The 17,197-nt window shown below is 33.4% G+C and overlaps 1 protein-coding gene across 1 annotated transcript; it reads left to right on the forward strand.

The window, feature by feature from the left end:
* Positions 1–12,610: 12,610 nt before the first annotated feature.
* LOC141714171 (uncharacterized) lies at positions 12,611–13,246 on the forward strand. Its single transcript, XM_074517704.1, has one exon. It carries the CDS (start codon positions 12,611–12,613, stop codon positions 13,244–13,246), a length of 636 nt encoding a protein of 211 aa, XP_074373805.1.
* The last annotated feature ends 3,951 nt before the right edge of the window (positions 13,247–17,197 follow it).

Genomic DNA, 17,197 nt, shown 5'->3' on the forward strand with positions numbered 1-17,197 from the left:
TACTAAGTCAAAAATTAGAATAATGCTTCTCATCTGTAAGTTCTGATGTTAGTAAATCTGATGAATGTACTAAGTGCTGATAAGCCTCACTTATCAAAAGAAAAGGAAAAGAAAAAGAAATAAAAATCAGGTACTCCTTTGAGATCTAGAGTAAAAACTGTGGAAGGGACGATCCAAGTGCATTGCTGATATTAAGTAATATGCATCAGAAAAGCAAAAATAAATATTTTTCTAGGTGACTTTTCACACTTGATGATGACTGGAGAAATACTCTGATAATAGCATAAATTCTGATAAGCAGTCGTGACTCACTTACACTGAGAAGCCACTGTAAAATGGAATTTCAAAAGATGCATAAAATGAGCACAAAACAGTTGAGGTGAACCATGCATGAACTCATTCTAAAGTAGACTTCAGAATCATGACAGATTTTGAGAAAAGTTCTTAGTTATGCCTTATTTCTAAGATGTACTGAAGTGAATCAGAATTTAATCCTTATCTGATATTTAGCTTACTGCACACACATACACTTCATATGAATGATGAAAATTACTGTGGTGATAAATAATGTTTTAGATGAACAATTTATGTGTCAGATTGCATAAATTCTGAGGACAAGTTATGATGGAAGTTCTGATGATTAAGTTCTGAAGAAATAAAATCAGAATTTGTGTGAAGCATTGCAGACATAGGCATCTTACTTTTCGAGTTGAGAAATCATGTTCTGATGATTGTTAAGTTCTGATATAAGTCTAAGTTCTGATATTACACTTTGATTCTTTACTTGACTTATTTGTGGTTAAAATCTGAAACAGTCTTCCTAAAAAAATCAGAATATGTTTGGGTGAAATATTAACAGTCAATACAATAAGGGTTAGTTGTACACGTCTATGCACAATAATTTTTACTTGTTTCTTATGCGCATGAAACCCTGTTTTACACTTCCAATGGCTGTTTTTATTCTCCTCAGTCTAGGGAGACGTGGTAAAATTATTTCTACCTATAATCATTAAAGTTACCTTGCATCTCCTGACATTCCATTAGTTATTTAAACCAACACTTCATTCCAGCCAGCACATCTATCATTTTCTCCCATACTCACTCTCATCTTATTCTTATCACCAAAAATGGTTGTGTTTGGCTGGTTTTACAATTATGGTACTGAGGCAGTACATGTCTTTCTTAATGGAATTCCAACTCCATATCCTATCGACAACATCCCTCACAATCTCTGGATTCAATTTCTAGAGATTATTAAACGTGATCTGTTGACAGTTTGAAGAGAACTACATCTCCGTCGTCTTCGACAGCAGGAGCGAATCATTCGTCTCGCTATTCTTTTTGTTGAGAGTAGGAAGAACAAATAGTTTCTGCTCCCTGTTTCTCTTCACCGTCAGCTTTGTCTGGCTTCTTAGCTTAAGACAAAAGCTGTTGATGTTAGGATTTGTAGCTTAGGACAATCTTGTATTTTTCTGATGTAATTTAAATTTCATGGAATGTATTTGCTCAATATATTAATGAAATTTTATATTTTTGCAAGATTTTGTCTCTGAGTCGTTTGATATTCTGATGCATTTATAAATTCTGATTTTGTCTCTGATTTATTTTGTCACTTTTGTTCCATCTGAGAAAATTCTTGCTGAGCACTTGGCAAAAGCTGATGAGATGCTAATTAATGATGATTTCAAGACACATCTACGAGTTACTGCATTGAGTACTAGACATCTTCAAGGTCTACATTCAACAACTCATGCCGAGGTGCATAAAATTCAGGAAGAATTACTCAAGCAAGAAATGACTAAGAAAATTGAAAAGAAAAGTTTTTTCCAACCTACCTTTGACAGAGTTGCTTACATTGAGAAAACCCAGGAGAAGCAACAATCTCAGATTGATGAGATTTTGAAAAATCAAGCTTCTCAGCAATCTCAACTTGATGAAATCCAATCCTCAGTGGAATTACTTGTCTCTCTTCTTTTACCTGCTGATGCCAAAAAGGGGGAGAAAGAAATTAAGTCCAAATGCAAAACTGTTAAGATACTGAAGGGGAAGGATGATGAAAAAGATGACCAGGGAAATTCTAGAATGGGTGGAGGTCATGGTCAAGGTAGAAGTCTCTCATCAAGAAGAGCTGGAACTACAAGTCATAGAACAACGTCTGATACTGGGAGAACAAATAACCTCTGATACTGGTAAAAGGATAAGTTCTGATGAACTTTTGGATCTTGATGATGAAATTTCAAGACAGTTATTTCTGAAAGAAAATCCAGGAATGGACTTTGAGAGTCTAATGGAAGAAGAAGCTAGACTTAAGTCAGAAAAAGTCAATTCTAAATCTGAAGCTTCTGTTGGTAAAAAGAAACTTCCTAAGGTCAAAGGCATTATGATAAAAGAAAGGACAAATCATGAGACAGCCAGTGCTAAATCACAATTACAGATAGATCCAAGGTCCAAGGGCAAAGAAAAAGTTGGTGAACCTATAAAGGTTTATGTGCCTCCTATGGATGAAGAAATTTCTGTTGAAGATGCTGATCTAACTCTGACTTCAAGAAAGATTTCTAAGACAACCTCTGACATGGCTCAAGTTGTTCAGAGTCAAGATATAGTTAGTTCTGATATAACCATGAAGCAAGCAACCTCTGACATAACTCAAGTTGACTTGATATCAGAAGATAAATCAAAGGAAACCTCTGACATTGCTCATATTAAATCCTCAAGGTTACTCCTACTAGGTTTCACTAAAGCCAAACAGACTCAACCTTTGAAGACTGCAGCAAGTGGTTTTGAAGCAAGAGTGGTTACTAGAAAGGAAGCTAGAGATAAATCTGGATTGGGTAGTGCTGATGAAAGAAGAGTACAGAACACAACCAATGATCCAACTTCCTTAAGTGAACCAGGTGTTGGAGCAACTCCTGAAAGATTGAATCAACTAGAATCTGTATAGATGGTTTATCATACCTACTTGAAAGAACACATCTTGTTATATTTCATGACAGATGGTAGGGTTTACCATATAAGGGAAAATGCTATTCCACTGAAGTATTTTGAAGAACTGGAACACGTTTTATTCTTACTTCAAGTGAATGACAGAATAACAGAAAGTGCTGCAAACTATTTGAAGACTCAAATTCAGAGACAGAAAAGACTTTATTCTGTAAAGTCTGACAGCACATATCTTCCAAAGTACAGAGATCACAAGGGTGATATTATTGAGATGAAGCCTAACTCTGCTAAGATTATAACTACATTTCTGGGTTATAAGGCTGTAGAATTCAATCTTGAGTCTGACAAGGCATATTTGATCAGACTGGATCAGGACATAAGGAAAGCTAGAATTAATGATCTCAGGGCTGCTATCTTCCAAACTGGTGAAGATTCTACAGAACTCTCTGATGCTAAAAGGAGGATGATTGATGAACTCAGATATGCTGAGAGATGTTTGTTAAAGAACTATCTCAGAACAACTCCTGACATCAGAGAGATCAGAAAGTGAAGCCAAGTCAAGATCTACAACTGCTCAAATTCTGATATTTATACAGACTGAAGTTGTTATCAGAAGTTAAAGTTGGTAAAGCTTTAAGGACTGTAAGTTGTAGTTATCTAGTCAATTTCTCATGCATTTGTACTTAATGTTTTTGACATCATCAAATATCCGTTAAACTTGTATATTATGCTAATTTACAAGTTGGGGGAGATTGTTAGATATATTTGATAATGTCATGACTAATATGATTTATGTTTAGTTTTCAGATCATACTTAAACAGGACAAATCAGTACTTAACTGAAATCAGCACTTATACTGAAGTCAGAACTTAAGTTATCAGTACTTAAGGTTCAGGAGATATTTATCAGGAGATAATATCAGGACTTAAAGGAAACTTTCAAATAAGGAAGGCGGTTGATTGAAAGAAAAGAAGATCAAGACAAACGTAAGAAGAGATATGCATGAAGAAGGAATTCTATGAAGAATGGAATACTTGAAAGAAAAGTTATCTGATTGATATATTTTAGGAAGCAGAATTATATTCCATATCAATTAGCGATTATCTTGTAACTGTGTAGTATATAAACACAGATATAGGGTTTACACTATAAGTGTTATCATTATCGAGAATATTATTCATTGTAACCCTAACAGGTCTCGTGATATTTGTTCATCACTGAGAGAGGACAGTTCCATATTGTAACAGAGTTTATTGCATTGAATAAAGTCTATTTTATGTTACTTGTGTTATTAGAATTCGATTTAATTGTGCTATACACTGTATTCAACCCCCTTCTACAGTGTGTGTGACCTAACATAGACCCTTCCATGCAGCTTCAGAGCATTTAGTAGTTTTTGAAACCTACTAAAGATGTCAGTGAGAGACTCACTTTCTTCACTATAAAAATGCTCATATTGCTGAATTAGTAGCTGCATCTTGTTTTCTCTAACTTGCTCAGTGCTATCACAGATAATCTGTATAGTGTCCCAAACATCCTTGGCAGTTTTGCAATTGATGATGTTGTCAAACATATCACCATCAACTCCATTAAACAGGATATTCATGGCCTTCGTATCTTTCCTGACTTGTTCAATATTAGGATCAGATCATTCATGCCTTGGCTTGGGAACAAATGGTTCATTTCCAGTTGCAGCTCTCATTGGTACATGAGGACCTCTTTTTATGCAATCTACATAGGCCTCATCTTGAGAAAGTAAATAAAGATGCATCTTTACCTTCCAGTGATGGTAATTATCTTTATCCAAAAAAGGAATCTTGACTCCAACATCCTTCTTGTTCATCTTGCTATATTGTTGTGATCTTTAAACTCTTTATTCTTCAAGAGCTTGCTCTGATACCAATTGTTAGTCCCTTAACAATTCAACAAGAATTACAGAAGGGGGTTGAAGGGAATTCTTGAAACTTTTTCTTAAATAAAATTGTTCTAACTTAAATATATATATATATATCAGTATGAATTGATTTGCAGAGTGCGGAATAATTACTTTAAATGAATCAAAACACAAGTAATTAAAAACACAAGTCTTTAAAAACTTTCTGGTGGATTTGAATGTATCCACCATAGATATATGATATATATCGAGAGAACTCTGTGTAGCAAAAAGCTTACAGCTGCTTACAAATGTTGAACAAAAACCATCAAGTCTAATACTATGCTACTTCATTACTCTATTCCAGCATCTTTGAATATCTTCATAATAGCATGGAAATGGCAATGCTTCTTTGTTCTCGAATACCCAGTTGAATAGGCTACCACATTCCATTTGCATACACTCGACGCATGTGACCGTGTTGTCACTGTCAGTCACTGTCAATGGATATTTGAATTGATTATCAGTTGATTACATGAGCATCTGTCGATGGCTTTGTTGATCATCCATCGACAGCTTTGTTGATCATCCATCGACAGCTCTATTGATCATCCATCGATAGATTTGTTAATTATTCGTTGGTAGCTATTTGGCACTTGACTTCATTTCATTTATGCAGAATTACATGATATCATCTATGTACAATTAATCAACCTATTTTGCATATCTAGTTAAAGTCAATCATGACTTATATGCTACTACGGGATCTATACAAAGGTGTATGCGGAAATGTGCTACAGACTTATTGTTACATAAGCTACTCACTCGATGGATAATAAATCATCATCCGTCGGGACTATATTGAGTTATCCGTCGGGACTATAATCCTTATTCGTCGAGGGCTACATTTTTCATTAAGTAAAATCTACCAAGGTGTTTTGTTAATATCATCAAGTTCACAATATATACACAACAGGGTTGTCCGGCACATGTGCTGAACATGAACGCGACTAAGTTAAGATTTTGTACAGAATTAAGGCTCTTTTTAGGCTACCCCATGCGAAGGAAAGGTTATTTATTTTATAGTCCGAATAATCGGGATGTCATTGTAAGCACCAATGCTAGATTCTTGGAGCAAGACGGTATAAAAAATCACAAACCCATGAGTAGTGTCGTTTTAGAGGAACTAGTGGGAGGGACATATAATACCCAAAAACCGATAGTACAAGTAGAACAACCACAATAAAATGCACAACCTGTCACTAATACCGCACCAGTGCCTCATCATAATGGGAGTGTTGTTCGTCAGCCTGATAGATTCATGTTTTTGGGGGAGTCTTCCGACTTGGTCTCTGGTGAACATGATAATGATCCCTGGATATACGAAGATGCACTGCAAGACAAAGGTGCAGATCTTTGACAAAAGGCAATGGAATTTGAGATGGAATCGATGTATTCTAATCAGGTCTGGGAGCTCGTGGAATCACCCAAAGGTGTAAAACCCATTGGATGTAAGTGGATCTACAAGAAAAAGAGGAGATCAGATAAAAAGGTGAAAGCCTGGAAAGTAAGACTTGTTGCGAAAGGGTATACTCAGAAAGAAGGTATCGATTATGAGGAAACCTTTTCACCAGTGATCATGTTTAAGTCAATCCATATTCTTTTATCTATAATAACTCATCTCGATTATGAGATTTGGAAAATGGATGTCAAGACAGCTTTTCTTAATGGAAGTCTTGAAAAAACCGTTTATATGCAGCAAATAGAGGGATTCATTAATCAAGGCCAAGAGCATCTTGTATGTAAGCTTAAGAAGTTTATTTATGGACTTAAACAAGCTTCTAGGTATTGGAACATTCATTTTGAACAGGCAGCCCAGTCGTATGGGTTTGATTAAAATTTAAGCAAAGCATGCGTATATAAGAGATGTGAGGGAAATGCAGTGTTTTTTCTAGTGCTATATGTTAATGACATTTTACTCATTGGAAATAATGTTAAGATGTTGTCTTCAATAAAGACATGGTTGTCCAAACAATTTGAAATAAAGGACTTAAGTGAAGCGGCATACATCCTTGGGATCAAAGTAATAAGGGATCGCAAATAAAGGATGTTGGCTTTATCTCAGGAGCCCTACATAGATGACGTATTAGCTCGTATTAACATGCAGAACTCCAAGAAGGGTAATTTACCATTCTCTATCAAAGAGTCAGTTTCCTTCGACACCTAAGGAGATAGAGAACATGAAGGTAGTTCCTTATGCTTCGGCATGTGGAAGCCTAATGTATGCCATGTTATGTACGAGGCCTGATATCTGTTTTTCTGTGGGCATGGTTAGTAGATACCGGTCTAACCCAGGACAGGAACATTGGAGTGCAGTAAAAACAATACTCAAGTACTTACGTAGGACTAAAGAGTATATGTTAGTTTACAGGTCCTCAGATTTGTTGCCTCTCGGATATACCGATTTCGATTTCCAGGCAGATAAGGATATGAGAAAGTCCACCTTGGGATGTGTTTTTACTTTGGGAGGTGGAGTCGTAATATGGGGGAGTGTGAAGCAGAAATATATTGCAGACTCAACCATGGAAGCCGAGTATGTGGCAGCCTCTGAGGCAGCCAAAGATGCTATATGGTTCCGAAACTTCCTGTTGGATTTGGATGTAGTTCCTAATTTGCCACGGAAAATCATGATTTATTGTGATAATACTGGTGCTGTGGCAAATACCAAGGAGCCACGGGCCCATAAAGGCAGTGAAACACATAGAGCGTAAGTATCACCTCATACGGAAGTTCGTTAAGCGAGGAGATATTATTGTGGTTGATATATCGTCAAGAAATAACCGGGCAAATCCTTTCACGAAAAGCTTACCAGCTAAGACTTTTCACGAGCACGTGGAAGCGATAGGAGTCAGACACTTGCTCACATAGTTATATAGTTGGTGGTGGATTGATTGTAATAAACAATCATATACTCAAAGAATAGCTTAAGTATAAGTGGGAGATTGTTAGGGTATATACTGAACTATTCATTTGAAATTATATAATAATTTTTTGAGAATCTTGAATGCATGTTTTCACAATGTCTGTATATTATATATTATAGACAATCTAGTAATGGGATAGCAGAAGATTAGATTGTCAGACTCCTTATATAATATAGTAAAGGTTCATAGTCTAAGTGGTGTTAGATAAACCACTGAAACGACTGAAGTATTATTTAGAAATAGTTTATCTTGACTATTGAATAATATTTGTGTATATTGAACGGGATCGAAATAGTAGAATAATTCTTTCTTTTATTCTGATAATAAAAAAGAACTAAGATTCTACAATATTATTATTGCTTAGGTTGTTAATCTGGAAATAGTGATTGATACATGTATTTAATGCACATGCCTTGATTCATACAATAACTAATTTATTTTAAATTACGAATTTATGTATTGGGAAATGACAATATATACAGAGTGGGATATCGACTATAAAAGGAAACCATGTCCGAAGAATATATTCGGGTGATGATGTCCTCTTGAAAGCTTATAAAGATAATTGTGCTTTACTCCTACAGGCAGATTTGTTCTTGCACAATTATAAGGTTGAGTAGATGATTAAGGATAAAAGATGTTGATTAAATTAATTGTCAGATATTAATTTAATTAATGGACATGCAATATCTTAAACATGGGGAATTTAATAAGCAAATAATATGGGAGCCGAATTAAATGATTAATTTACGGAATTAGGAAAGGTAGTGCACATATTAATTCTTTAGTGGATTGAATTAATATTTAATGACATTGGGCTTGGCCCAGAATGTCATTGGGATGCCCGACCTAATTATCCATGATCCCTACTGTAGCCTATAAATATTCTAATTCTCCTGAAGACGATAAAAAGGCATGTGTGTGAGAACACGAGAACACAGAAACAAAAATAACATCTTAGGGTTTGAGAGAGACAAACTTTTTTTTAAGGAACCAGGTAGGGTTTTGGATTTTCGGAGCTTTAAGGAGAGGTAAACCTTGGGAGATCGAAGCCCACACTTCGTCCAAGGAGAATCGAGGAATACAGTAGAAGACATGGATTTGAATCGCTTGCGCCGTAGCGATTAAGGTTAACGTTATGTTCGAACTCTCTATAGAAATTCATATTGTAAAACGCAGGGCTGAGATCCATTGTCCCAACAACACTATCCATGAAGTCCTACGATTACGAATGAGCCTTCGGTATTCGCGGTTGGGCCTCATAGTTGGACATTCCTAAAGCTAGCAGAAGATGGATTCTGTAAGGATTTCTACTGGGCCTAAGAATGAGAAGTCCAAACCCATTAGATTTCTTGTTCCACAAGAACTACGTTAGGTTTGATCCCTATATAAAGAGTACGTAGGCACATTGAGAGGGGTAAGAAGTTGAGAGCTGAAAAGGAGCCACCACTTGCCCTAACCAATCTCAGCCACCAATTAATACACAACCACCACACACCGCTTGATTTTTCGGCGAAGAACCATCATCACAGATCTTATTCCGGCGAAAAATCTCAAATTTTGTAGTTACCAGAATCCTCCGTCGACAAAATTTTTAATAGATCTAATGTTCCTATTAAACTGGATTGTATGATAATGGGGTTAGCACGTTAATGAAAATCCATTTTCCGTCAAAAAAAATACATAATGGCAATACATCTTCTAGAAAGGGAACAAATCAAAAAGTATCTTCATAAACTAATACATTATAGCACTACATCTTCTTTTGAATAAATTAAAAAATATTATCATAAACCAAAAGATTACCATATTTTTGAATTTACATCAATTCGTTAATTTTTATTTAAAATGATGAATAAATAACTAAACAAAGTTACTTCATATTTTATTATTTTCTATGGCATTGTAATCATTTAAAATATCTATTATAATTTAGTTATTACTAAAAATAATTATATTCAAGTTTATATATTCAATTAAATATCTACTTAATGCAAAAAAAATTAAGTATCTACAATAACTTATATTTTAAAAGAAATCTTACAACTTATAACTTTCCATAAATGGAGAATAAAAAATTAATAATTAATATTTGAAGACAACATTGCAAGGATAAAGATGCTGTGAATTTTAATAAAATAATATGTTAAAGCTACCAAGAATGCAACAAATTTAAAAGAATATCTAACCTCTTTACGGTTAAACCTTAATAAATTAATATTCGATAAATTATTAACCTCGATTAATTAATAAATTTTTGTAATCTCGACTCAGCCCCTTAATATAAATTAATAATTTGATAAATTTATAAAATAATAATTTTTAATTATAATATATAAGTATGATATAATATATAAATAAATAAATATATCTTATATTAAAATTATATATTTATTTGTACTTTAAATAAGACTCTATGTAGTTTAGTTTCTTACCGACTATATTGCAATATTATCCTACATCTTCGTCTTCTTTCTCATTCATGTAATACAAACTAATTATTTGTTTATCATTCAGCAATTCTTCCCGTGCTTTATTCATTGGAATAATCATTTTGACTATCCATTGGATCATGATAATTAATAATATTTTTGGCATATGGATTAATGCTCTTATGTCATTACGTAACCTAATTGAGTACAAAATTTTTTTAATTCAAATATAAAATGGGCACTTTGGTAATTGCAAAACTTTTATTAAAGATTATAAATTTTGCAATTAAAATAGACTATTTACTCCTATGACTCCCCAAAATACTTATTTTTAAATAAATACTAATAAAATAAAAAATGATACGTACATATATATCAAAATTAATAATTTTGATATTTCGATTAATTAATAATTTTCTCCGATCAAAAATATTAATTTCTCAAAATTTACTTATATTTTCATGCACAATTGAATATAAATTTTAAACAAACCTTCTTATCCATAATTTTTTCGAATAATATACTAAATAAAAAATTTCAATAAATATAAAGATATATAACATTAAAAGAATATTATTTTATTAAATATAAGTCGATGTATAACAATTAATATAATCTTATAACTTACAACTTTTCCAAACTTTTCCAAAGAAGTAAGAACTAGTATTTAATATTTTTGATACAAAACACTTTCATCCGTAAAGATTAATTATAAGAACAGAGTTAAAGGGGCACAAATAAAAAAAAATGGGATTTTTAAAAAATATGATTATTAAACAAATTTTGCAAAAATACATTTTTAAAAAAATTTCTTGACAAAAATATGAATTTTTAATTTTTTTTGAAAAATACGATTATGCAGGTTTAACCTCTAGCAATCACATGCAACCGCAATAAAAACAATTTCAATTATTTTTCAGAAAATGCAAAATAACTTGTTGATCTGGTTATTTTTATTGCAAACCGTATTTCTATAAATATTTTTAAAAGATATTAAAATTACAAACAAACTTAAATAAAGTATTGTTTTTATAATTTCTCAATAATAATAATATATTATTTTTAAACATGTAAGAAATATTATAAGAATCTTGTAATAAAATATTTGATATTTTACATAATTTTATTTTATTTTTTAATAACTTACTTATAAATTTATATTTTATCTTAAAAATAAGTTTAATAATATTTACCAAAATTAATAAACTTGTATTATTTAAACATAAAATGAAAGTATGAAACAAAAATACAAGAATTTTTTTAAATGAAAAAAATAACAAAAATATATTTTAAGATAACTAAAATTTTGAGTTGACTAAGCTGGTAAAAAGGGGATAACAATTCACACCTTCGAATTCCACGGGAGGATACATTCTTTAAAGATAGAGGAAAAAATGGAACAATTATATCAAGGCTAACTAATGTATCCTTCTTATAATTGATTGTAATTTTTAAGTCAATGGTAAAATAGTAAAGCTAGTCTTAGGAGTAGAAATTTTGATAATGCATTGAATGTTTTTCTTCTTCAACTTGGCTATAAATAGTGAATGAAAAATTTGCACAAAGAATCTTACATATATGCTCTCTATCTCTCTCTCATTATCATTCTTTCCCTCTCAGATTTAGTAGCCCCTTCTAAAATATTAAAGCTAGTATATTGCAACACGTTATCAGCACGAAGCCCTGCCGAAACTGAGAAGGTATAATTTTAATTTAAATATACATATATATGAGTAGACGTGGTTACACCCTCTACATATAATTCAAATATATATAACCGGAGTAGATGTGGTTACACCCTCTACTAATAATTTAAATATATATGGCCGGAGCACCGCCTATTAAAATTATTTTACGGTACCATTTAATTTTGGATAATACCGAGGTATAGTGGGAACCTTAATTTATAAATTGCATACTTATCGGATAATAACTTTTTTTGCCCCTAACTAACTTATGCAGGATTGTCCACTTTAATTTATTATTGGTCGGAGATAACTTGCATACGCAGACGTCCGTATGGCGGGTGAAAATATATTTGTCATTTTATATATAGATCTGTTTATAATATCAATGATAATAATGATATATACATTGATTATTGCGTACTTGTTAACGTACCCGATTAACTAGAATTTTATGTAATATTTACATTGATGAATTAAAATTTAATAATTTTCGTATTAATTCAGATTTAGTATGACAAATATTACAAGCTTGTCGTTCGTTGCCTTGGACATTTCTGGCGATAATTATTTACCATGGGTACAAGATGTAAACTTGCACTTGGGTTCAAAGAAATTAAGCGATACAATAAAGGCTGGAAAATAAATCCACGGCCGAAGAAAACTTTACCTCTATAATTTTTCTCCGACACCACATGCATGAAGATTTAAAATCTGAGTACTTAGAAGTCGAGGATCCCTTTATTTTATGGGAAAATCTAAAGGATAGGTTCGATCACCAGAAACTAGTTTATCCACCTGCAGCTGAAAATGATTGGGCTAATTTAAGACTTCAGGATTTTAAGAGTGTCCGAGCATATAGCTCTGCTTTGTTCAAAATAAGTTCTAGGCTTATTATGTGTGGTGAGAAAGTTACGGAAAAAAGAAAAATCGGTAAAACACTATCAACTTTTCACCCCAACAATATCAACTTAGCAGAGATGTACAGGGAGCGCAAATTTACTAAGTTCGGGGATCTTCTATCAACTCTCCTCGTTGCTGAACAGAATCATGAATTGGTGATTAAGAATCATCAATGCCGTCCAACCGGATCTGCCCCATTACCTGAAGTAAATAACATGTCATTCCAGCAGAATGTACGTGGAAAAGGGTATAAAGGTGGACGGGGCCAAGGGAGGTACCGTGGACGAGGTCGGAGCCACGGGCATTTTCGTCCATATAACAACTCTGGTCACCGGAAGTGGCAATCTGAATCACAGAGTAAAAGAAAGGCACCACGAGGAGGAAAAACTGAAAATGTTTGCTATAGGTGCGTCATGGATAGGCACTAGACACGTAATTGTCATGCCCCAGATCATCTTGTTAAGCTATACCAATCTTCTCAAAAATTAAAAGAGAAAATGGTAGAAACAAATTTCTCCAACAATAACATAGATGATTTCCCGAGAATCACAACTGGAAGAATAAGCATTAATGGTCTGAATGAACCTAACGAAACTCCCATATGGGAGGCTGAAGATTAGTTTCATATAATTGCTATAGTAGTGTGTATTATGTGCTTTATTTTGTTTGAACTATGTAGTGTGTTATGTTCTTATCAAATAAATTATGTTTCTTAATTATATACAGAATGGATTCTGAAGATATATGGATTGCTGATTGTGGTACAACTCATACGATTCTACAGAACCAAAAATATTTTACCCAAATAACCAAAACCGAAGCTCAAGTCGGAACGATTTTTGGCGTATATAATATAATCGAATAAATTATGTTTCTTAATTATATACAGAATGGATTCTGAAGATATATGCATTGCTGATTGTGGTACAACTCATACGATTCTACAGAACCGAAAATATTTTACCCAAATAACCAAAACCGAAGCTCAAGTCGGAATGATTTCCGGCGTATATAATATAATCGAAGGTTTTGGAAAAGCTAGTTTTATCCTCCCTAATGGTACCCACATACACATTTCAAATGCATTATATTCTAGTAAGTCTACTAGAAATCTTCTTAGTTTTAAAGATATCCGACTCAATGATTTTCACATTAAAACTACCTTTGGGGCTGATTTTATTATTTCCGCTATTTCTACAAACAAGAAAATCTTAGAAAATTTTCACTCACTTTCCTCAGGATTATATATGATGAAAATTAGAACTATTGAGTCACACAATGTCATTGCTTCCAAACTCATAGATCCAAAATCTTTTACACTTTGGCAAGAAAAATTAAGTCATCCTGGCATCTTTATGATGCGTCGTATTATAGAAAATTCTACTGGTCATCCTCTTAAAAATTTTAAAGTTCTTTCCAACAATGACCTTCCATGTTCAGCATGTTCTTTAGGAAAATTGATTACTCGACCATCCCCTACTAAAGTTCAGCTTAGAAACCCAACTTTTCTAGAAAGGATCCAAGGCGACATATGTGGACCTATACACCCATCATCTGGCCCATTTAGGTACTTCATGGTATTAATCGATGCCTCAACTAGATGGTCTCATGTTTGTCTTCTCTCAACTCGTAATGATGCTTTTGCAAAATTACTTGCCCAAATAATCAAATTACGAGCTCAATTCCCAGATCATTGCATTAAGTCAATTCGTTTAGATAATACCGGCGAATTCACATCTGCAACTTTTGTCGACTATTGCATATCTGTAGGAATCTCAGTTGAACACCCAGTTCCTCGTGTACATACACAAAATGGGTTAGCCGAGTCCTTTATCAAAAGACTCCAACTTATTGCAAGACCGCTGTTGTTGAAAGCAAAATTACCTACATCTATTTGGGGTCACGCAATACTTCATGCTCCTAATATTATTAGGATTAGACTAACTTCCTACAACCAACATTCTCCGCTACAACTGGTACTTGGTCAAGTTCCTAATATTTCTCACTTAAAAATTTTCGGAAGTGCTGTATATGTACCGATTGCTCCACCACAAAGATCGAAGATGGGAGCTCAAAAAAGAGTAGGTATCTACGTTGTTTTGATTCCACATCTATAATTAGATATATGGAGCCTCTAACCGGAGACTTATTACCGTAAGATATGTAGATTGTCATTTTGACGAGTCTATGTTTCCTCCCTTAGGGGGAGATAAACATTCAAATAAAGTTAATCCTGACATAACATGGAATGCATCAGGATTATATTTTCTAAATCCACGTACCGGTCAATGCGAACTTGAAGTTAAAAGAATTATTCATATGCAAAATATCGCAAACCAAATGCCTGTTGCATTTAACGATTCTAGAAATATAACTAAATCTCATATACCTGCATTAAATACTCCAGCTAGAATAGATATACTAATTCAAAAATCAAATACAAAAGAATTGGTTACAGAATCAAAGCCACGCCTGAACCGTGGTAGACCGGTCAGTGCAAAAGATGTTGCACCACGAAAAAAAAAAATAAAGAAAATTGCCCCTGAAGTGGCACATGCTCCAGAAGAAGCAAATACCCCTGAAGTGGTATTATCTGCTGAAGAGATTCCAGTCCCTGAAGATACGGGGTTAAACAATCACGAAATTTCAATAAATTATGTGCATGATATGAAATTATGGGATCGAACTAAAGCCATAATTGACGATGTATTTGTGTATTCCGCAGCATTGGATGTAGACATAAATTCTGATCCTGAACCACAAAGTGTGGATGAATGCTGTCGAAGAAAAGACTGGCCAAAATGAAAAGACGCAATCCAAACAGAATTAAATTCATTGCATAAAAGAGAAGTATTTGGACCTATTTTCCAAACACCAATTGGTGTAAACCCTGTTGGGAATAAATGGGTATTCATAAGAAAACGAAAGAAAAAGAATGAAATTATGAGATATAAAGCTCGACTTGTAGCACAGGGGTTTTCTCAAAGGCCTGGAATTGATTATCAAGAGACATACTCGCCAGTGATGGATGGAATTACTTTTCATTTTATATTAGGTATGACATCTATAGAAAAATTGGAAACACGTCTTATGGACATCGTTACTGCATACCTATATGGTTCACTTGATAGTGAAATTTTTATGAAAATCCCAGAAGGGTTAAAAATGGATGACTTCAAGAAACCTCGTCATATATACTCCATTAAACTTCAATGATCATTATATGGACTGAAACAATCTGGTCGTATGTGGTATAACAGACTAAGTCGTTATTTATAAAAGAATAAGTATATTAGTAACCAAATTTCTCCATGTGTTTTTATCAAAAAATCACAATCTATTTTTGTGATTATTGTTGTATATGTGGATGATTTAAATCTTGTAGGAACAGCTACAGAGGTTAATAATGCTGTCATATACTTAAAAACAGAGTTTGAAGTGAAAGATCTTGGAAGGACAAATAATTGTATTGGGATACAAGTCGAGAACTTGTCAACAGGAATTTTCCTCCACCAATCCACATATACAGAAAAGGTTTTGAACAGACTTTACATGGATAAATCTCATCCATTAAATACTCCAATGGTGGTTAGATCTTTAGAGCCTGATAAAGATCCATTTCGACCACGAGAAGATGATGAAGAGGTTCTTGGTCCTGAAATCCCATATCTAGGTGCACTTATGTATCTTGCAAATAATACAAGGCTAGATATTGCATTTGTTATGAATTTATTGGCTAGATTTAGCTCTGCTCCGATGGACAGACATTTGAATGGGATCAAACATATATTTCGTTATCTTCGTGGAACAATAGACTTTGGATTATTCTTCCTGAAAAAATCAACATCTCAGTTGATTGGATATGCAGATGCTGGATATTTGTCAGATCCTCATTTTGGTAAATCAAAAACTGGATATGTATTTACATATTACGGTACAGTCATTTCCTGGAAATCCACGAAGCAAACTACAGTGGCAACCTCAACAAATCACTCAGAACTCATTGCAATTCATGTAGCCATTAGAGAATGTGTTTGGTTGCGATCTATCATCAAAAATATTCGGGAATCATGTGGATTACCAGACATCACTAGAAGTCCTACCATTATGTTTGAGGATAACACTGCATGCATTGATCAACTCAAGGAAGGATATATCAAAGGAGACAGGACGAAACACATTTCACCAAAATTCTTTTACACTCATGAGTTTCAAAAGAATGGTGAAATTGATGTTCAACAAATTCGGTCATGTGACAACCTTGCTGATTTATTCACGAAATCATTACCAAATTCAACATTTGGGAAGTTACGACATAACATTGGAATGCGTCGACTCAAGGATTTGTTACAACAAAATTCAGAGAATGATTAGTTTTT

Source organism: Apium graveolens, chromosome 3 (genome assembly GCF_009905375.1).
Source record: "Apium graveolens cultivar Ventura chromosome 3, ASM990537v1, whole genome shotgun sequence".
NCBI lineage: Eukaryota > Viridiplantae > Streptophyta > Magnoliopsida > Apiales > Apiaceae > Apium > Apium graveolens.

What these genes read in the sequence shown, in the direction of transcription:
- LOC141714171 (XM_074517704.1), top strand. Translation starts at nt 12,611, where the DNA reads ATGCATGAAGATTTAAAATCTGAGTACTTAGAAGTCGAGGATCCCTTT.